At 35.1% G+C, this 23,629-nt stretch overlaps 1 protein-coding gene across 1 annotated transcript; it reads left to right on the top strand.

Moving 5' to 3' along the window:
* The first annotated feature begins 13,040 nt into the window (after positions 1 to 13,040).
* LOC129273639 (retinol dehydrogenase 8-like) lies at positions 13,041 to 22,892 on the top strand. The gene is made up of 6 exons (XM_054910706.2): positions 13,041 to 13,516; positions 15,980 to 16,254; positions 17,350 to 17,529; positions 18,927 to 19,020; positions 19,537 to 19,792; positions 20,509 to 22,892. Exons 1-6 carry the CDS (start codon positions 13,386 to 13,388, stop codon positions 20,623 to 20,625), a joined length of 1,053 nt encoding a protein of 350 aa, XP_054766681.2. The 5' UTR covers positions 13,041 to 13,385; the 3' UTR covers positions 20,626 to 22,892.
* The last annotated feature ends 737 nt before the right edge of the window (positions 22,893 to 23,629 follow it).

Below are 23,629 nucleotides of genomic sequence, written 5' to 3'. Positions count from 1 at the left end.
CTTGCAGCTAAGATTTTTAAAATAAAATCAGTGTTAGCCTATGCCTTTGACTTAACTTGACTTTTCTTGAATATTGACCGAAGAGTCTATAACATAAAAAGTTTGCCATTCACCCTAAAATTGCAAGGATACATCAATGTCATTGCTGTATATCTTTTTTGGCCACCATGCAATTGTATTAAAAAACGTTGATCAAAATGTGCAATCGCTGGCTCGTTTTTGCGTTGGTTGGGTCACGACAACTACTTACTATCGAAAAAAAAGATAGGGGGGCCTTGGGTACTATGAACCCCCCAAAAAAAATTGAATAAATAGAAAATGAATAAATAAAAATCACTACCAAAAAAAAGAAAAAAAAAGAGAAATAAAAGAAAGGAAAAGGGGTGAAATATATCATCTGAATATTATGTCAAAATCTATAACAAAATTAGATTTTTGTATTGCAAAGGTCCGACATTTTGTTTGCTAGCTTCTCTCATTTTGCTGCATATCCCATGTCTGCCCCCGCCGAATTGTTGGCTTATTACGCCAGTGAATCTGTTCATATCAACCCGTTTCCATCAAATAAAAGGGATGTCTTTTAATGAAAAGACAAGAAGTTTATGAAAAGTCCTGTGTCTGTATGCGGCATTTGTGTATGGTTAATTTCTTGAACATTCATAGTCTACTTTTGATAGAAATTTATTTTTTTCATTGGTATAAACAAGAATTTGAATTTGAATATGATGAAAATGATGGGTTCTTTGAAGATGTGATAAATAAATCATATTATACCTCTACTGAATTCGGAAATGCCTTGAAATTACAAAGTGGGAAAAGAATCTGATTTTAGCATATTTCAATTGCCATAGTTTAAAGTGTAATTCACATATTGTCTTATTGATGAAATTGTCATTTATTGGTACTTGTGAAACATGGCTCAACAATGAGGAGGAACATGAATGTATGATTCCAAGTTATACATTTGTAGGCAAACACAGAAATAACAAAAAAGGGGAGACGTAGGCATGTACAAATAAAATATATTAAACGCCCAGACTTGGACATATTTACTGAAAATATCGAAAGTCTGTTCATTGAAATCCCAAATAAGATTAAGAATTATATTGTTACTGTGATGTATTGTCCGCCAAATCGGAAAATTACAGTTGCTTTAAACGATATTAGTGAAAAGATGGGTAATATTGCAGGAGAAAATAAACAATGCATGATGATGGGGGACTTTAATGTCGATTTTCTCAAAAGAAATAAAAACATAGACAGATTTTTTCAATAGCTTCGTTACTTTCTCATACTTACCTGTTATACATAACCCGACAAGAATTTCCGACATGACTGCGACGACTGTCGATAATATATTTCATTAAATTCCTGAAAAAGTTATTCAATGTGGCATTGTAATTTCGGATGTTACTTAGTGATCATTTGGCACCATTTATTATACTGGAGAATAATAACTTTAATAAGGAAAAAGATATTGAAATTAAAAAAATAGACTACAGTTATGAAAATGTAAACCTATTTGGTAGTGAACTAAGCAAAGTAAACTGGGATGTCTTGAATGCAATTGACAATGTAAACATAAGGTATGATTGTTTTCTGAAGTTGTATATAGATGTTTATAATCGATATTTTAGTGCAAGGATAAATAAAAAAAAAAGTAAACACACAAAAAAGAAAACAATGGTTATCGAAAGAGATCATAAAACTAAGTAAACGAAAGCATGCTTTATACCGAAAATACCTAAAGAATAGATCTGTTACGTGTGAAAACGCAAGTAAAAGGTGCCGTAATCATCTCAGTAATTTGATGAGAGAAAACAAACGCGAGTATATTCACATGCAATTTGCCAAACTACAAGGTGATATGAAAGGGAAATGGAAGGTTATAAACCAGACTTCAAACAGAATACTTCGAAAACGATTGTAAGAGAGTTAGAAATAAATGGTAATACAAAAACTGATGAACAGGAAAAGGTAAATGAGTTCAATAACCATTTCACTTCAGTAGGTGTTAAACTAAGTGAAAGCATCAACAAAAATAGCAAATAAAATTAATTTAGAGAGTATATGACCGGTCATTTTGAATAGTCGTTGTTTTTACATCCTGCTAAGGAGAGGGATATCTTAAACATTATCATAAAACTTGATACAAGTAAAGGTCCAGGGTATGATAACGTTCTCCCTACAGTCCTGAAGAAAACTATTCATATTGTCTTGACCCCTCTAACTTGGCTATATATTTCCTGATGCACTCAAAATTGCCAGGGTAAATCCTGTTTTTAAAAGTGGCAATACCCCTTCATTAAATAACTATAGACCTATATCAGTATTATAAATTTTCAGTAAGATTTGTGAAAAAAACTATATAACATTTCATTCGAAAGCAATTTGGTTTTAGGAAGAAAAAAACCCATAGTACTTGCCATGCACATTTCAATATGTTGATATGTTTATTCATCATCCCAGTATAGCTTCTGTATGAGCTGCCAAAGGGATTACTACATCAAGTATCAAGTATAGCATGTCTCAGAGTTTTGAGTGCAATAAAAAAACATTTTATTCAGTGTATTTTTAGATATACCCAAAGCTTTTGATTGTATTGATTTTTTTATTTGATGTCATAAATTGTATTTTAATTTATGGAATTAGAGGGACTCCAGTGTTATTATTGAAAATCGTAAGCAATATGTGAGCTGTAATTGGCAATAATCATCAGAATATAGCAATATACACTTGGGCGTACCTCAGGGATCTAATTTAGGCCAATTATTATTATTCTTATTGCATATAAATGACTCGCCAAGTGTTAGCAGTATTTTATAGTTTATTTTTATTTTTTGCTGACGACACAGCAGTATTTTTATCTGGTAGTGATCCTTTTAATATAAATTTTATCTTGAATGCTGAAATAGCCACAATTCGCCAATGGTTACTTGCCAATAAACTTTTATTAATTTTGAAAAAAATTATCTTATTTTTGAAACGCACAATAAACATATTGATAATAGTGCAGTACGAATAATAATTGCCAATAAAGTAAAAAAGCAAGTTAATTAAGCATAATCCTTAAGAGTAATTAAATTCTTGATGAAATATATGATAAGGAATTATCATATAGATTACATTTGTAAAAAGATTTCTAGAGTAACTGGAGCATGGACAAGTGTAAAAAAATGTACCATTAAGCATCTTTGTGAATTTATATTCTTGCCACAGTTAAACTATTGTCTGATTATCTGGGGTGGCTGTGCATGCATCATACTTATTTCAAAGGATATATGTGATTAAAAAACGTACAATAAGGGTATATAACAAACTCCTGTTTTAGAGCATATACACAGATTTTATCATTCAAGCTCAAAATTTTGAAACTAAATTAACTTAATGAAGCGCAAATCATTTTATTTATGTACAAATGTTTCATTTTACATTTTACTTTTTCATCTTGGTTTAATACTTATTTTATATTTAATAGCAGTATAAATATTAAGGAACGAGAAATTCAAACGAATTGTATGTTAATTCAATTTTTCGTTTTTTTCTCGAAATTTACAATTCATTATAAAGGGCCAAACATATGGAATAAGTTACCATATACCATGCGACAAATATGTGTGATGTCACTTGTGAACAACTCTCCTCATTACTTTAGTATATATTTGACTTAAACTGCCTCTTTTATCACATCTATCGGTAGATCATGTGTTCTTTCTATAGGATGGCTTGTAATACAAATTTTTAAAGAATCATGGATAAAGAGTTTGTATCACCATAAGAAAAAGCAAAAAGATACATTTTGGGGTTATTTTATAGTCCAAAGAGAAAGTGATTCACATGTGACATCACACATCCTTTCGCATTGCCAATGGGAGGATCTCCATAGCATTAATAGTGATTGCAATATTCAAATGCTCATAACTTTCTCATTATTTGTCCGATTTTTCTCAAACTTTCTTTGTTCTTATTCTTTGATTTTCTGTTTCGACAGAAGCCTACTTGTTCCAAAGGTTTCATTTCCCTTTAAAATGGTCTGTGAACTTACCATCATTGAAACGTACATTGAAACAAAACCAACTATCTACTTATACTTAAAATTTCATCTGCCTGTCTAAAAAGGGGGGGGGGGGTTGATTTCGGTATTGTTCGTCTTCGGTTATTTTCTTTTGTTACTATTATATTTATGTTTTACGGAGCCTTTAAAATGCAATCGATTTGACGGCTTGGCGAGATACTTTATCTTGCCATGTCGACATAATAACCTTATTATGTCGACATGGCGAGATACGTTATCTCGCCAAGTCGACTTATAAAAAGTTATATGTCGACATGGCGAGATGCGGTATCTTGCCAAGTCGACTTATAAAACATTATATGTCGACGTGGCAAGATATGAAATGTCCAAGGCCCGACGAGAGTCCAAATATCTTGCCATGTTGACATATAACTTTTTATAAGTCAACTTGGCAAGATAACGTATCTCGCCATGTCGACATATAACTTTTTATAAGTCAACTTGGCAAGATACCGCATCTCGCCATGTCGACATATAACTTTTTATAAGTCAACTTGGCAAAATAACGTATCTCGCCATGTCGACATATAACCTTTTATAAGTCGACTTGGCGAGATAAAGTATCTCGCCAAGCCGTCAAATCGATTGCATTTTAAATATCGTTCCATAGTTGCCTGTAAAATATCTTCGAAAAACAAGTGGAGCGCCTCTGGCATCTCGCCTGATTACGCGATTCAATATAGCAGCAGTGCTGACTTTGAAAATGACTATGAACTAATTATTCATAATAAACACCATTCATATAATAATATACCACTACTACTCATTGACCCTAAATGACATTTGACCTTGATCAAGTGACCTTAGGCTTGTGTAAGATGAGCAATGATACTGGGTTACCCCTATGTCCACATTTCATTAAATATATCCATAAACTTTCAAAGTTACGATGGTAATTCAAAATATATCCCAACATGACCAAAGTCCATTGACCCTAAATGACCTTTGACCTTGGTCATGTGACCTGAAACCAAGACAGGAAATTCAGTAATACTTGATTGCCCTTCTGTTCAAGTTTCATGAACTAGGTTCATATAACGTTATATGATGTCATTTCAAACTGAACTTAACCTTAGTTAAGATCTGATATTGACGTCGCCGCCGTCGGAAAAGTGGCGCCTATAGTCAAGCTCTGCTATGCAGGCAAGTTTTCTGAACTTACCATCCTGACGTAGATGTTATAATTCTTCCAAAAGGTTTCATAATTTCGATGAGTTTGCGAAGTTCACTTTTGAGTGATTACTTTTAACATGATTAATGCGTGATGCGTTACAATGTCATGCTGGCGCGGAAATGAAATTATTCGCAGACCAAACGAACCTTCTATGATCCTGATTGATATCCAGCTGAATGATCCAGATCAATGAACTGAAAAACGGGGTCATAAAATTGTTGGTTTTCATAATTAAAATACCCCATGGTTTTTAAAGGGAAAGACGTATAAGTTTACTCGTTTTGAGATTTGTGACAGACTTGGCTTTTATCTTTATGCAAAATGTAAATAAGAAAAGAAACTTTGTGTCGGAAAGCTTATAAACGACAGATTTGTTTGCATTATTCATTCTATTGGTGTATCAAAGAATAAACAAAAAATCCATTCTTAATATATCTGAGCGGTGGGTGCATGTCTAGGCCTAGAAAGTAACATTCACATTAAGAAAATTTGAATCATTTTCTAATCCATGTACTTGGCCCTAAAACACATCCATCTTTTTTGAAGAGTGGAAAGAAAAAAGATAAACATTATTATTTTATACACAGAGAAAGTGAGATAAAGACAAAGATGTAGCGTACTTCGCCATGTCGACATAAAACTGTTATTACATGTCGAATTGGCGATGTGAATTATCTCTCCATTTCGACAAGCCGATGGCACTTTAATGCTTTCGTAGTTCTTTAAGTGAAATTGAAAGAAACTTTCACTGACGATTTTAAAACTTTGTTGCATGTCGTTATAATAAGGATATGCAAAATGAACCTCATTAAGAGCTTAACCCAACTTCAATATCACACTACAGCTGTTTGTTTATACCTTGAAATAAAAAATATACAAAAGCAAAAGAAAACATATATTCAAAGTTTACGTTCTTCGGCGTGTGTCTCATGTGGTGCTTAATAAATGTCAATTTAAAGACATTATCGACAAATTAATTTCGAAACGTGCAGGGGGTAAAGAAAAGCATCAGCCCGGAGCAGCTAAAATAGGATAAATACTGGTAGGAAAACTGAGAATGATACATAGTTGATTTGAGAGAGTCTTCGAGTCAAGCACTTCCTTTGGAATTACTGAAATATAGGTAAGTGAAAAACGTTTCTTGCTAAATAGTAACGAAACTATGTTGAAGGAAATAATGATAAGGTTTTTAAGTTTTAATAATATAATAATAATATTATAATTTTTGTACTACAACATACGACTGCTGTTAGTCTACATCAATTACCTCGACAACAATTACTCATAAAGATAATAATGATAAAATCAAGAAACTAAGAAAAAAATACTCTGATTTTAATATTTCAAAGAAGAATAGAGAAACGGAAAAGTCATTAATGCATTAAGGTTTGATGTGCCAGTATATTAGGAAAAGGATGGGAGGATGTCGCAACGTTTGTTGCGAGTGCGGTTGGGTGTAGTGGTCATGGTAGGGTCCATGTTCTTATCATCATTTGGTGTAGTAGTCATGGTACACTGTAAAAACTGTGGTGTTAAAACTGGCACCAATTGGTGTTTATAGAGGACCACACCCTGAGGTGTTAAAATAACACCCTAGAGATTGAACATAACACCAAAGAGTGTAAATGTAACAACCATATGTGTTGTAATAACACCTATAGGTGTAAAACTAACACCACCAATTTAACACCGGTGTAAAATAACTGGTGTGGTCCTCTATGTACACCGGTTAACACCACAGTTTTTGCTGTGCAGTGGGTGTCATTCTTATTATCATTTGGTATTGCAATGGTAATCTGACCATTTGATGATGAAAAGACCTACGTTTATCACTGATGAATGTAATTATTTTTTATCATTTTTTTCACTTTAATTTCAGACTTATCGATCAAATATGACGAAGAGCCTGTACCTCGTCCTGGCTGCGGTCCTCATCGTTGCCGCATTCGCCATCGAGTTCGAAGATGACGACGACAACGACGACAACCTTGAATTTGCGAAGAGGATCCCGGAGCTACATGAGTACCTCTGGGCCGAGAAGAGGGGAAGACGTCTCGAAAAATACATGAGTAAGTAGTATTCATCATTAATTTGCAGAGATGCAGTCGCGTTAACTTGAGACCACATTTTGCCGGCTTTGGCTTTGGACTCGGACCGAGTCACATGCACATAATCATTCCTTTGAGAGAAGGTTTTCTCCTGCGGCCTCGCGAACCGGAAGTACCCATTGATATAAAAACAAACAAACTGGATAGACCAACCGGAGAGCAACAACGCGCTTTTTGGGGCCACATGAAAACACTTTAAAGTACTCTAAAAGTCAAGCGAGCACAAAGTTCCATACTGTCTTTTTCTCTCTTGGATGTGCGTGTGTGTGATGGTATGGGTAATGGCCCCATAATACTGTTAATTGTGTCATGCAGTGTTTCCACTTTTTGAAGGAAATTACCCGAATTTTGTTTAATCCGTATCATTTTCAGGTCACTTATTTTCGGATAATAAAAATAATTGCAGGTAATTCTGGGTAATCCGAAAATTACGATTAAACAACAATTGATATTTGCAACTCTTAATATTCATGTTATATTTAACAAATTGTTTACCTCGATACGGAGCTCAAATTTTTCTGCTCGCGCTCCGCGCTCGCATTTCATAATTTTGTTCCTACTTTTAAAGAGGATGTGAACAAAAAAATATGTTAATTTTTTAGTTTGGTCACTTGGACCAAATTTAGGCTCGCTGTATTATTGCCCGATTTTTGTTTAAAATCAAACTTGAAAATTTCAGGATATGTCCATGAAATACTGGAAATTTGGGATTCAGTTTTCGGGAAATTTGTTTTGGACCTGTGGAAACACTGGTGTCATGGAGTAATTTTCCTGTATACCTTCAAGGTCGTGTGTGCGGAAACAATCAACGAGCTCTATCCATTTTATTTAATATATCGATGGAAGAACCTGCCTCGGCTACATCCCTTATCATTTGCAATCAAGAGTTTTTGCCCTCACGGGATCACAAATGTAGACTTTCAAATCTCAATTACTTCGTCCAAACCCTGAAATTTCATCAAACTTTGGAATTAAGTTTTTAAGTGCACGCCCACTCATGCGAAATTCCCCCTCTAGAATCTAGAAGGGAAGACCTTTACCTGGATTTACAAAATAATATTATTCAACCAAACATCCCCATGTGACAAACTTAACCAACCTATCCCGGGCAACCTATATACGCCTGTAACGATATCAATAATTCAAATGCAAACAAAATAGCTTCGGCGATAGCCCCATACTGTATTTTGACGATAAATCCATTATACGCTTTTGAAGCAGTACCGCAAATGTGCATTTTTCAAAAAATGAACAAGAAATTACCACTTTCATGATTATAATAATCGCATTTTTTGTTAATAACGTTTTGAAAATATTTTGTCTCGTGATTTTTATACATGTATGAACTTTCTAATTTTCTTGTTCACATTGACCCCACCATCACTTTGATTTTAAATTATCTTGGTTATTTGTGCTGCCTAAGTAATCCTACTTAAATAGGCCCTGTATTTCTTTTCCATATATTTACAAAATAAACTGATTTTAATGTTTAAAATACATGATACATAGTATATATAGTATGTTGCGTCGCATAATTCAGGCCGATGAGAAGGGTAATGATTATTAAAAGCCACTGATTAGAGTTTTTCTTAAATAAAATACTCAGCTGACAAGCGGTGAAAATGCATAAAAACTTGCATCATTGAATCATTGACTTTGTAGCTTATGAGCTTTGGTATATGATTTGTTTATTTCCTTTTCTTCGCTTCGGTAGGGGGTAATTAATGGTTGCAACTTTTATACTGTAGATTATGCCATAATGCGTTTTTAGGTTTGGCGGGTTGTTTCCGGGTCATTTTTAAATGTTACGATTTATGCTTACCCAGAATTGTTGTATAGTAAAATGTATAACACGTGTAATGTGAATTTTAATTGACAATTTTAATGTCTTGGTTTTTTTAGCTGAAACATAATAAAGCAGCATGGCAATATTCAATATTGTGCATTTGTAAGGGTGTGGGTGTGTGTGTGTGGGGGGGTGGGGGTTGGAATAGATCGTTCATTGGGAGACGTTCAGATACAAATATAGTTATTGTTTTGCTTTATTTGATTTTTTTTTTACAATTTCGTTTCCTCCTTAAAGCTTGTGAGTACGCTGGACGATCATGCACTTGTCAGAGGCAGAGAGGCAAAAAGGAACCCAAGGTTTTGTTCTGTCAACGTAAGTGATCATTATTACATATAGGCGGATCCAAGGGGGGCGAGGGGCCCGCCCTCCCCTATTGGTGGAGCAAAAAAAAATTCTGCTCGCGCTTCGCGCTCGCATTTTTAATGTAGGAAGATACCCATCCTTTTCATTATTTACAAAACATAAATAGAGTGTCTCGTTTTAAGTTCTAAAGTCTCTTTTTTTTCGCTCGCACTTCGCGCTCGCATCATTTATTTAGTTAAATCCCCTTCATGATTATAAAAAGTGCTAAGAACGTCAATTTCTTAGGTCGGAATGTCAAAAATTTTCAGCTCGCGCTTCTTGCTTGCATTATTTAATTGTTGAAATATCGTCTTCATGCCAAATTGCAAACAGTCGTTAACATGTCCCTTTTTGATCAGGCCAGAAAAATCAAAAAATTCTGCTCGCGCTCGCAGTAATTATTTATATAGTTACATACCAATCTTGGTCAGGATCACAAAAATTGCCAGAATGTTCAATTTTCACGACAATTATATCAGTGAAATTTTCAAAAATTTTAGCTCGCGCTTCGCGTTCGCACTATCTAAATAGGGCTTATGAGATTATTACATATTTATGTTGTTTACAAGATTAAAGGTAAGTGATTGTTAGAACTACCCCTTCAAAGAAACAAACAAAAATCAACTTCGATCGGCGAAATATGGGTGAAATTTAGTTTTCGCCCCCCCCCCTTATTGGGGAAGGCTGGATCCACCCCTGATTTTGTTTCCTGTTTTACGATTAGAATAGGCAGAATAATTTAAACTGATATTAATTGAATGAATATGATTGATTAACAGATAAATAAATAAAAAAACAAAAGCATACAAACAACTAAAGTTATTTAAGTGCAGAGGAAGGGTATGCACATACACGCATCCTAACCTACACACTTAATTAAAAAATATATTGATAATATATTATCATATCAATATCATTGATATTCATGTATCAATTCCAAACATGTGTAATTTAACCATCAAATAGGGGAGAAAATGACCTTCGTTCTTGATTTTAGAAATCTGAGGTACAACGAAATTTAATATAATAAAAAATTAAATATATATATAGATAAACACCGTCTGCTCATTATAGTTTATATTATGCATACGCTCTTAAAATAGTTGGGGAAAATGCCCAACTTATAACGAACCATGGGCAACATAATGTCCACACAACTATTGGTTAAAATCTGCCCAAATTGGGTAATAAATTTGCTCAAATATCATTGGAGAATAATTGCCCAGAATATATATATTTTTTTACCAACATACATTACCAAACACAGTGGACAGTATGTTGCCCAACATTTTAAGTGTGTAGTATTGCAGACCTTAAAATATCGCAAATCTAATATTTCATAACAGATGTTCTGTTTGTGTGATCATCTATTTTTTCATTCACTAATTCGCTTTCAAAGGGTTATGAAGTAAATTTAAAAATGTTTTACACTGTTTTTTTATTCCAACAGAGGAAGGCATTGGTAACATTTAAGCTACATGGCAGATGACTCAACTGGCCCAAGTATTAATCGCCCACTCGAACCTCCATACCTTTATCTCGAAGACTCCAGAAGATGGTCGCGAATACTGAATAGTAAAAATTGTGTTTATGTCCTGTTATCATTGCGCAATGTAGGATGAATGTATTAAAATAAAACCCATATGCAAACCATCATACGGAGTTTAAGAATGTGTGGTTCCTGTGTACAAAGTGCTCGCATGATAAACCAGGGTCCGCTCCAGACTAGTTTAGATAAAACCCAACTAAAAAACAAAGCAAAAACCAAATGCAAGAATTTCAACCTGCACGAAGACAGGCGTATTGGGGGACTTACGCTTGGTTTCTTTCAAAATATGAAATATTCTTAAGAAATTTTTATCAAGAAATCCCGGGATAATCAAATATATATAATTAGTTGTTTTTTTAATTGAGAGAAGGCGTGTGAGAGAGATATATTTTATGTATTTTTTTTAGAGAAGGGGGAGTGGAAAGGACGGATAAGGTATAAAAGAAACACAATAAGAAAGATGGAAAATATGAAACCAAGAGAGAGAGAGAGAGAGACTACAGGAAACAGAGGGTCGCGGAAAGCCGAAAAGAAGAAGATCAGAGTGAGGATGTGGTAATAAAAGCGACAACGAATCGATACAACAACCCCAGAACATAGAAAAAAGAGGGCGGAGGCGGGAAACAAGAAAGGGGGCACCCGAAAACGTGCAAATGAATACAGAGCGAAAGAAGTATAAGTAGAGAAGGCGAGAGAGAAAAGATGACGTAATTAAGAGGTAAAGGAACACGCAAGTAACTAAAGAAGTAGAGAGGGAGGGAGAATTAGAGAGAGGGGGTCATGTACTATGACTATAAAACTGTATAGTTACTGAAAAGTGCTCAACTACATGTGTATATATAGGAGCTCATCAATAGGGTGGAGAGTTGCTTAGATGTTTAGTTGTACACAGTAAAAAAATTGTTTAAACAGTTTAAACAAGTGTTTAAATCTTAAGCAACAAAGTTTAATTTTCAATATCTAATTTTCAATAAATCAAACATGATTGTTTAAACGATTAAACAAATGCTGTAAGGTTCATATAGTAAACAGCGTTGTATAAAATCTTAAACAGCGTTTTTACTGTGTACAGACTCCTGAAGGTTCATCAGCAACTGAATCAAACTTAAAGGCTAAGTCCGACCCCAAAATAAGTTGATTTGAATGAACAGAGAAAAATCAGATAAGAATAACACTAAAAATTCCATCAGAATCGGATACTAAAATAAGAAAGTTATGGCACTTTATGCTTCCGCTTATTTTTCACTAAACAGTTGTACGGCAACTCAGTGACATGCAAGACAAGGTGAGAGAATCGATGATGTTCCCCTCTCACTATTTCTGTTATACAGTATATTCTAATTTTCTCCTCATTCTCTGTGAAACAATGTTTTCTTCCTCACTGAACATATGGAATTACCATATACCAGTTTATGGTTCAGTCAAGTTACACATATTGACAAAGTTATAGCTAGATACATAGTTTGAGGCATGAAACGAAAGAAAAAAGCACCCTGTCCCGCGGTCTATTATGATCAAATTCTTAAAAATTGAAATATTGTAGGGCCTATAATTCATACAGCAAAAAACAAAAGAAACAGTGAGTATGGATGACGTCATCAGTCCCCTCATTTGCTTATCGACCACTAGGATGTGCATATAACTAGTTTTGTGAAATTAAGCGAAATAAAAAAAGGTCATAACTTTCTTATTTTACATCCGATTTTGATGGAATTTTTAGTGTAGTGCTTATTGGATTTTTATCTTTTTATTCAAATCAACTTTTTGTTGGGGCGGATTTGACCTTTATAGTACAGCGTAAAGAGAACAACAACTCCAGTGCAATCAAACAAACAAACAAAAGACACAGAGTATGGGGGATTAAATGACAACAGTCAATGTCAGATAATAGCGATTGGCTTTAAACTGAGGAGGGGAAGTTTGGATTTAATTGGCAAGTTAAAGGTGTAGCTCCATGATAAAACAGAATATCATCAAAGTATCATCACCCCACTTCCATTTTTTTTTTACTGCTCTGCGCAATCAAAGTTTTATTGACTGCATGCACCCCTGGATGCACCCATTGTACTATACCGCACACGTGCTCAGGCCAGGTTGTACATTGTACCCTTTTAAAGTAGGGTAGACCTACGTATTATGTTTGTAAAACACCACTCAAAAAGTGCACATTTCGCATTTCTGATACATGAATATGCAGCAATAAATAGACTCTGCAGCATCAGCAAGGGCCAAGACTCTGTTAAAGTCCAACACAATTATTGTACATCAGACAGAAGCGTATTTTATCGATGTTCCGTTCCACCGTGCAGGTCTTGTTGGCTAGCAGAAGTACATGTAGTCCGGTACTTCTTCGATCAACTAATGTTGGAAAATTCCTGCTGTGCAATACTAAACGAGGCTATGCAATGGCAACACAAAGGTAAGTACATGCATGGGCTGTGCTTCTTTCCACTGAACTGGCTTTTGTGTATTTTTTAATCATTTTTCACTGTCTCTCTCGTGCACCACATGCACAGCAACCTCTCGTTTTCAAACATCATATTCCCAGGGGCCGGGACCGGTTCATGAGGTCCCCCTGTTTGTTTTTCCCAGGGTCCTATTTTCTACAAAACAGTATATGGTCGCGGCTGTGTCGGGTGGCGTTGCGGTTGTTGATGTTTGTGTGTGTGTGGGGGGGGGGGGGGGGGCAGCGATATCATTTCAATTAAGCAAGTTATACCTAATTTCTTTATTGAAATAAATAAATGAGAGTATTTTCACTCTCCTTCAACTCAAGTCATCATGTTTATAATTGTTAATCATTGATAGGCCTATATTCATTGATTTTCATATGTATAAGTCCAAAACGGAATGGGGATTATTATTATTGTAATCATTATTGTCATCATCATCATCATCATGTTTATTATTATTATTATAATCATTATTTTTCATTAATACTATCAATTATCATTTTTATTATTGATATCATTATTGCTACTATTAGTATTATAGTAGTAGTAGTAGTAGTAGAAGTAGTAGTACTAATATTATTATTATTATCATTTTAATCGTTTTCATCCCCATTGTTATAATTTTGATCATGATATAAATATGATGGTAGGTAATATATACTATTTTAATTGTTATTATAGAAAAGATAATTATGGCGACTTTTCTGTAAAATGTATGTGCAAGAGTTGATAAACCATGATTTGATATTGAAAGTGTTTGTGAAAAGTGTTTATTATGTATAAAACAATCAGGGACCTTGTTATGGGGATAAAGATAAGAAAAATAAACATACGAGGGGTAAAACAATTCTGACAAACGAAACAAGGTCGAAGGCCGTCATTGCCATATTTCGGAAAGCACTTCCTCAAGATCGTACATTAGTTCCATATCTATAATCCTACAAAAATGCGTGATCACAGTTCATTTCGATGCAACTTATTGAACACTAATTGATTTTTTTTTTGGAGGGAGGGGGGGGGGGGGGGTGGCCAACTTAGCACAGCTAATTGACTCTAAAGGCCACTGAGAAAACACCATTATGATTATAATTATAATAAATGACTACTGACATAAAAACAAATGGGAATTTTGATAAGGTTTATTCCGTTTGAATTGAAATGAAAACAAAAAGAAAAACTTTTTAAAGGAAAAACGACATAAACTTAGGTTGTAGAAATGGAAAAGAGATAGAGTTAAATACGCAGATTGGTAAATGAGGGCAAAAGGGCAAGACGAAAATATTTTGTAGAATTTCAAGAAACTTTCTGTCCACAACTTTGATTAGCCGAACCCCGACCTTAAAAAAAAGGGTGAACACCAGAAAAGCTATATAATCGAGCAAAGATATTTAAAAAAAATTACCTCCAATTTTTTGTATCGTCAAGTACTACTAAAATTATACACTAGTAAAAAGTATTACTTATTCAATAAATGAACTAAAAAAATAACTATACTTCACATTTCTGTCAAGTAATTAATAAAGAATAAAGTGACATCCTTTTAGTACTAGGGGATATTAATTTTGTTAAAATTTGTTTATCTTTACATGTGCAAACACAGGAAATTAGCACTTAAGCTTTTCTAGAAATCAATGTTGCGTAATATGCTTACCGAACAATTCAATGACTGGCGGATCCGGGGGGGGGGGGGCACAGCCGGCCCATGCCCCCCCTTTTTGAGAGGCACAATTAAAATGTGTAAGTTAAAATGCCGTTGAAAACAGAAGTGTGCCTTTGAAAGTGAAAACCCTTTTTTTGCTTGTCAGATTTTTCCTCGGGAAAATGTGCCCCCTTTTTGAAAATCCTGGATCTGCCCTTGAATTCAATGCATCATTTCTTTTCTTGTCAAAATAAAAAATTACATATTTTACAAACTAAAGTTGACATGCACCTGAGAACCTTCATTTATCCAATTGTCTGTTTTCTACCAATTAATTTTTGTTAGTTTTACATTACTCAAAAGTGATATTCTATGTTATACTGAAAATATTTCAAACCAATATCTAAAGTAAAACGAAATATAATTTGATATGGTATTTCTCCATTTTTTTATAATCATCAGGAGGGTCATCAAAATATCGATCTCATTTTGAACATATTAAAGGAATATCCAAGCAATTTTTTTTTATATGTTGACATCCCTTTTGGGTCATGTTGTAATATCAAAAAAATGAAAGATTTAGATATGTATTGTTTCACAGCATATTTAGACATAATCCCATTTTACAACTGAAATCTACTAGAAGTTCATAGTTGCAAGAAGCTAAACTGGTTTTTATCAAAACATAATACACTGTAGATTTATCTGTAATTTCGTCACTGCTGAGCTCATTTGAACATTTTTTTTTCTCTCTTTTTGCTGGATGAACAAACTATTTCGTATATTCCAGCCAATCCCAGCAGCCTCGTGTTGTGGTGATCACGGGATGTTCATCAGGCATCGGGCTAGCCACGGCCAATCTCCTCGCCAAGGACCGTGAGAGGAGGTTCATCGTCTACGGATCCATCCTTGGCTCGCTCGACGAAGAGCAGTTGTTCCGTGACACAGCCGGGGGCGCCCTCAACGATACGCTCTTTCCTTTCAAACTGGACGTCACCAAAGATGAAGATGTCGAGGAGGCGGTTGCCATGGTGATGGAGCAAAAAGGCCGCATCGATATCCTTGGTATGGAAGTCGACTTATTTATTATTTATGAGTTACTTCCCTCATCAAGTACACTAAAGTCCTGATTTCTCTTTTAAACCTGTTAGTTTTGAGTTCCACAGGGATGCTTTCTAGGTCCTCTACTATTAAGCCTATATAGTTAGTGTGAATGATATCAATAGTCGTCTATTGCATGGTACTTCTTTCACTCTCTTTATGCGGAATTCTCCGATTTGTTTAGCACGCCGCGAACTCGTGCCCACTGAACTCATCACTGTTTTGAACGGTGAGATTTAAAGGGGAATCCAGCCTTGGCCATAAAATGTTGTGTTGGGAAGGAGAAAAATAAATTAAACAGAATGGTGAAAGTTTGAAAGAAATCGGACAAGCAATAAGAAAGTTATAGCTGCTTTAAAATTGAGATCATTAATAGTATGTAGATTTCAAATTGGCAACTGGGTAAGTAAATTATGACAAGGGGCAAGGACAACTTTCCCATAGGCCATGTACTTTGTTATCAGGGATTTGTGGTTTTCTCCTAAGTACCCATTCCCCTGGGGCAGTAATCTAAATATAACACAGGTAGTATATTGTTTTATGTCCCAATGAAAGAAAAATATAATTTGAATTAAAACTTTTGGGGAAAATGACATTTTAGCCATAATATGTATTGGAGTACATGGAAGAGTAGTCCTTGCCTTACATCACTATGACATCCCATATGTGGCCAATTTGAAGTCTCCATGGGTATAGTGATTACCAATATTTACAACTTTTAAAAATTCATAACTTTCTTGTTGCTTGTCCAATATTGTTCAAACTTTCACCTATCAACTTGTCTGATTTTTCTTTTTCTTATAAAAACAAGTTTTTATTTGGGTTGGATTCCCCTTTAAACTTAACGGATAGGTAAAGGAAGTCAAACTCTTTGTCAAACTGTTTAATTTCATAACATGCAAACTGATTACACGGTAACTCATTGATTACGTCATATCAGAGTAAAATTTATGGATTGCTTTTGCATCTCAAAGCACTTTGTATCTTGTGGAAAAGCGGTGTCGAGTACCATTACTATCACTATCGCTTCAATTTACTGCATACATTCTCCATTTTTAGTTAACAATGCCGGAATCTGTACGAAGAAAGCTTTGGAGACGATCAGCATGAGTGACATTGTTCGGCTCTATGACGTCAACCTCCTGGGCTATGTTCGGATGATGAGGGCAGTCTTACCAATCATGAAGAAACAAGAATCGGGAAGGATCATCAATCTATCGAGTAGGAATGCAATTGAAGGTAGGAGGCAGATCAGCGTCCCGTTTCATAAAAAACTTGTTATAATGAACAAAATGCACAATTTCTACAACAAATATACCATCAGCCAATCAGATTGAATGATTTTAGTACCTTTCAACTGTTATACAGACTTGTTATTATAACACGTTTTTCTTATGAAGCGAACCACAGGTAGTGACATAATAATGAGCCAAAAAAATATGGGGGGGGGGACTTTGCGAAAAGCAAAGTGATCAATTCCGAGGGAGTGTAGTGATCGAATAACTCCAATGATGCGATGTATTTTTAGATATCCCGACCTGATGATGGGACATTTTAAGTACCTTTTGCAATCATAAAGAGGAGGCTGGTTCACTAAATAAATAATGCGAGGCGAAACACGGGCTGATATATAGTGACTGGAAAAAGAACGTTTTAATCACTGTTAAGACATGGAGGAAAATAAAAAAGAGGAAACGTGATGCACAAATTTTGAGTCAGTTGGGCGATTTGATACAACGGGAATTGAATGGATAGAGGGAATATGGAAACACAATTTGGGGTATGAATACATTGCGAATATTGTCTAGGGCACGCATGCTCAATAGGGCTTTCCGATCTCCCGTTCTATTCTTATGTAGCTCCCGTTATAAAACGTAATCACCGTATTCCACTTTTCAACATCTAACCGTCCTTGCGTCTGTCCTTTCAGATATTTTTCTTTTAAAAATGTATCGTTTTTTTCTAATTAACTCTCAAACTTACTATTGGGGTGACGATTATCAAATGAAGAGTTGTGGGTTACTGATCCAGGTCTCTGAGTTCATTTTTATTTGAAAATTGAATAAAACCCGTATTGCAGGTCAGCATTAAACTAAGCGAGTTGTATTTGAATGACCAAAATCAAAGTCGTTTTTGTTATGAAATCAAAAGGTATTTTTCAGATATTAATAGAGGCTTGTATGAATCGCAAGAACATAAAACAACTTGATGATTGAAGTTTCAGTCCTGGTTCATATCATCCGTTTGAAGATTACTCAATGCTGCTTTGTATATCACATTTCCTGACTGAACTTGATGTACCATAGCGTCTGTTCTTACTCTTATTTTTATCATAAAAGCATGACTATGTCGACATAACTTCAGCGCTTTGCAATAATTCATGAAAAATAATCGTCTTTAACAAACAAACAAACAACCAGTTCATTAATTTGAAAGTACTGTCGTTGATTTCATATGCAAGCGGACAGATTATTGTCCGGCCAATATTTTGTCATATACAATGATCCAGCAGTCATTGGCGTGTTCCCTTCTGGTCCTTTTGACCAATCAGAGGCATGGAATCTTCACATGCGATGTAAAGTCATGAATAAAGTGTATGTATGTCTCTGTGTGTGTATAAACCCCTTGCACTGCAGGTGCTCCATACATGAATATCTACACTTCCGCTAAATTCGGCATCGAAGGGCTTAGCGAAGAGACAGCGGTGATTGGACGATTCTTCAATATTTGGTTCGTATCATATTGAGTTCTTAAAACTAACTCTATATACAATTAATGAAATTATTATGATACATCGAAATTCGACCCTTACTCCAGATAACCGATCAATTCTCGCCGCTCGCAATTATTTTTTCATAATCATTACGTTTTTTGAAACGCACAACAACTAATCTTGTGAAAGGAAAGTCGCCTTGATACTTACCAGTTAAGGTGAAATAAAATGCCAGTACTAGTTCATTAAAATTTAATGATAAGTATTTATCAGTTTTATGACCATATTGTTCCTTAATCATATGGGTGGTTTATTGTCCAAGCTAATTATGAATCATGTTGATAGATGCAAACAGTCTTGGAGATTTTGTTCATATAATAATACACCAAAATGTGTTGAAAGTTATCTTTGGATGGAGAAGCGGGGAAGAATTTGATCCCCCTCTCATTATCTCTTTCGCTTTCTCAGTCTCCTTGTTCAAGAAATCAAATTAAGTTGTTTTAGGATTAAATTCATCGGCCATTTTAATATAGGGTGAGCTTAATTCAACCCGGAGGGGTCGTCACACCGATGGGAGAAACCATGATCGCTAAAGACCTCGGTGGCGCGGGGTCAAGGGGCATCTCCGATCACCCGGATGTGCATGAGATTGATCGCAAGTTGAGCAGGTATCGCGATCATGACTTGGAGTGGTCGAAATGCCCGTCGATTACGGCTGATGATGTCGCGAAGGTAGTCCTTCGAGCCGCCACCGACGTCAAGCCCCACTTCCGATACCAAACACAAGAGGTTTGTTTTCCCGATAGCCCTTTCGTGATTATACAATAATATATTCTCTCTTCAGATAATTTGAAATATATTTAAAAAAAAGTTTTTATATCATATCCCATCACATAATCAGCCAATCGTTAACAGTAAAATAGTTACTTAAGTAATCACCCTGTAGGCCTATATACAAATTCTTGTGTGAGGAAAATGTTGATAACAATTGATTTCAAAATCGTATTCAATAGACCCCAATCAAAAAAGAAAAATTGCAAAACAAAGTTTATTCATAATTGATCTCCCATTTGAAGGAAAAAAATTCGGTTTGCTTTTTGACATTTATATTCAATCAATTTGTTCCCCATTTAAAGTAATGTACAATTAATGTAATGGTTTATGTGGGACGCTAATAAGATTATAGGCGTTACCGAAGCAAAGACGCCATAATTATTTTTTGTTACATCATAGTGATGGTTCCAAATTAGAAATCATGGCGCCTGACATAAAATGATGTATCAGGGATTTATAGCAACCATTGTAATATATGACGCTAGCGCCACTTTGAACAGTTTAAGGATTTATGTCCAGTTGTCGTGGAAACGAATAATAACAAGGCTCTTATTAGCATTCCGTCGAATAAGTTCTTAGCGGGTATATCTATTTACCTCACCTGGGTCGAGTGTGGCTATGAGGTCACTCTTCTTTACACTTATATCGGTGCATTTTCTTTCTCCTTTCAGGCCGTTCAGGCTTTGGCAGAGCGGAAGTACCGGGATCCCAGCGGGGACGAGTTCATCGACTACTTAGCTGATCGACTAAGACCGTTTTATGGTAAGGCTGGAGATGAGAAATGCTAACCTGAATATCAACAACTAACTTTGCCAGTTTAGTTGAACATTAATCCTTGAGTCTATATCATAGTCTCCAGTTTGCTTAATTTGCCTCTTCCATGGATCCTTTATTACCAAAGCTATTTTTTCTCATTTCAGAATTTTTTTCATGTGCATTTTGTTTTTTCTTAAATGTTTTGATGATTTACTGAGCCATTTTTTGGTTTTTTTTTAGGAAATACAGGTCTCATGTTAATTTCATCTTAAACAATAAAAAATTATTGATGATTTCGTCAAGCGGGTCAAACTTTGCTATGACCACTGGACGTACAGAATGCCCTGTACAAGGAACGAGAAAAGAACGAATCATTATTGGCGGAGATTAAGAAATTTCAGGAAGAGAAAGAAAAAGTTAATTAAAGTGTATTTCTAGTAGGCCATTTATCAGGTCCATATACAATGCCGACGGATCATTTCTAGGCCTACATACATACCCGACATAAGCGGTGATCCCGAATTTCGTAGTTATGTACAGCAAATTATGGGAGAGGACCGGGGGAGAGGCTCGTTTACCCCCGCACCTGTCGTAACGGAAAAAAATATCGCGCGTATGATTTCTAGTTTGACAGGTGAATAACATCTTCATCATTTGTTCATTCAATGCGTTATCAAGAAAATTATGCATGAATCTAATCCATGCGAAGAACTTCAAAAGAGGTCCTAGAAACTAACAAATATGTAGAGATTATGTGCCTCTCTTTTTCTCAGTGTACAATGGTGTTTTTTGTCTTTAAATATTTTAATTTTTATATAGAAAAAATAAAGATATTTGATTTTATAACTTTGCTTACTTTCTCGCAATGTGTTTTGCAAGTGGTATCCCGAAGAGGAAGGGAGTTATCGTTTGTTTTAGATCACAACAGGCTCAGTTATTCTAAAATTTTCTTGAAAGTCCTTGTCACATACGCTGCCTCCGAACGATGTTGTGTATGTGTGTGTGTGTGATTGCGATTTTAATCACTGAGATATGATTACTTATGTCAAGGACCGACTTTTAACATCCCCCGAAAGACATCACCTGGGTAGCGTTTCATGAAAGGACTTGCAAGACGTTTATCCCAAAAGTCCTATTTTATCAGACAGTTACCATAGTAACAGCGCTCCTCGGCCAATCAGAATCAAGGCGAGTTGTCAGACTTGTGGGATGAAAAATGTTGATGAATTGCTTCCCAGGTCTCGAACCACGAACCTCTGCATCATCTCGCATCTTTTCCGATGTGGCTTGGATTACAGGCGCACACAACAACGCCCAAATGATCCTTTGCCAATGAACAAGGAGATTGACAGTCTTTAGGGGGTGGGTAAGGCCAAGAAAGAGTTTTCACACAGCGACGTACGGAAGATTCAAGAACACAGTAAATGTATTGTCAAATGCCCTTCATGACAAAGACCAACCGAGAAGTCTTCGTCGACAATTGATGAATCAAAATAGCAGGTTCGTCATTGACTCTCGGCAAAGGACATACTTGCGATTTTTCGTCACCTCCGAAACTTAGAACAAAACTGATGTTCCGGTTCACCAATTTTCGACAAAGATCTTCCAGCTGCTTTTTGTCATTGGATGGGTATTTTCATAGTACATTTACTCTGTTATTGAATCCATTGTTCGTTGCGGAACGAAAACTCCCTAATGTTGACGTTTACAGGGAATGGTCAAACATTGTGTTGGAGAATATTGGATCCAATCAACATACAGTTACGTGCTAACGCCATCTACGTTCGTTGATACGTATGGTCATTTGTTTTGACTTGGTTGACATAATCATACTAGGTTGACAGAAGATTTTAACCATTTTAAATTTTGGACGAGATCAAAGTTAAATTATCAGTTGTCTGACACCGTCTAATCTGTATATTTAGAGGCAGTTATCCTTCAAAGCAAAACTTTGCAGGGGGAGGAGAGGGGTCAAAGTTAATTTTTGACGTAAATAATAAAATGGTCATAGTAACAATGTTAGTGAATGTATTCGTCTAAAATTCTGGCAACGATGAACCATGGGCAACAAGAGTCAGCATTATTATCAATTACTCACTTAGTTTTTTTCTTTGTTTACTCATAATCTATCATTAAAAAACATGTAATACTTAAATTTGTGCACGGCTGATGTATACCGTTTTTCATTGAAAACATATTACGTTTGTATGACGCCTTTGTTAGACAAAACAATAACAAAAAAGACATTAAACAAAACATTTTTCGATACTGTACAATAATAACTATGATGTATATTTATTCAAGAAGACAGAAATCTACACAACAATCAACACTTTTAACTGTACAGTGCGCCCCCCCAAAAACAACCGTTTTCAGAGAAAATACATATCTCTGAGTTGTAGGATTACAAATTTGACACCCACAGCGAATATAAAATATCTTCATGTATTTGAGGCCATTTTTTCGTAAATCGTTCAGGCATAGAATAGTGACAGTAATAAAATCTGAGGCCTGCCAGCAACACAAAATTACCCGAAACAAATCCTGTCCAAGTTTATATGCAATTTAATATTGACTTTACAATTTTAACAACTGATTTTGCTCATTTTCACACAAAAATCCTTCCTATTATATCAAGTATTTATCAAATAAAAGAAATTCGAATTTTATGATGACGTAAACGAAGTACCATAAATCATTTGTTCATGTTGTAAAATAACACTTCATTCCCCTTTTCTTGGACGCACTGTATTTCTTCTCAAGAACATAAAGTAACCGATGATTTGAAACATGAGATTTTAAAATCTTAAGATTTACATTCAAATATGTAAGCTTTAATTTACAATAGTTCGGCTGGTCACTAATCTCAGTCGATCTGAATTTTATTTTAGATTCATATAATATCGAGTGTACACGATTGCAATGATCACGTTGCTATCGGATTGCGTTGAATAAGGGTTGGATCGAATTGTCGTGACCTCGCATCATCGCGAGTCCTCGGAGGACTCTCTCCAAAAACAGTTTTAAAAAATACCT

Source organism: Lytechinus pictus, chromosome 12 (genome assembly GCF_037042905.1).
Source record: "Lytechinus pictus isolate F3 Inbred chromosome 12, Lp3.0, whole genome shotgun sequence".
Lineage (NCBI taxonomy): Eukaryota > Metazoa > Echinodermata > Echinoidea > Temnopleuroida > Toxopneustidae > Lytechinus > Lytechinus pictus.
Note: the sequence above shows the minus strand (reverse complement) of the source record. Positions and strands in the feature narration are given on the sequence as shown.

Coding starts and splice junctions, on each gene's coding strand:
- LOC129273639 (XM_054910706.2), top strand. CDS start 13,386: ATGTTCCGTTCCACCGTGCAGGTCTTGTTGGCTAGCAGAAGTACATGT. Junction 16,255..17,349: donor AGGCCGCATCGATATCCTTG/GTATGGAAGTCG, acceptor CTCCATTTTTAG/TTAACAATGCCGGAATCTGT. Junction 19,793..20,508: donor TCCGATACCAAACACAAGAG/GTTTGTTTTCCC, acceptor TTCTCCTTTCAG/GCCGTTCAGGCTTTGGCAGA.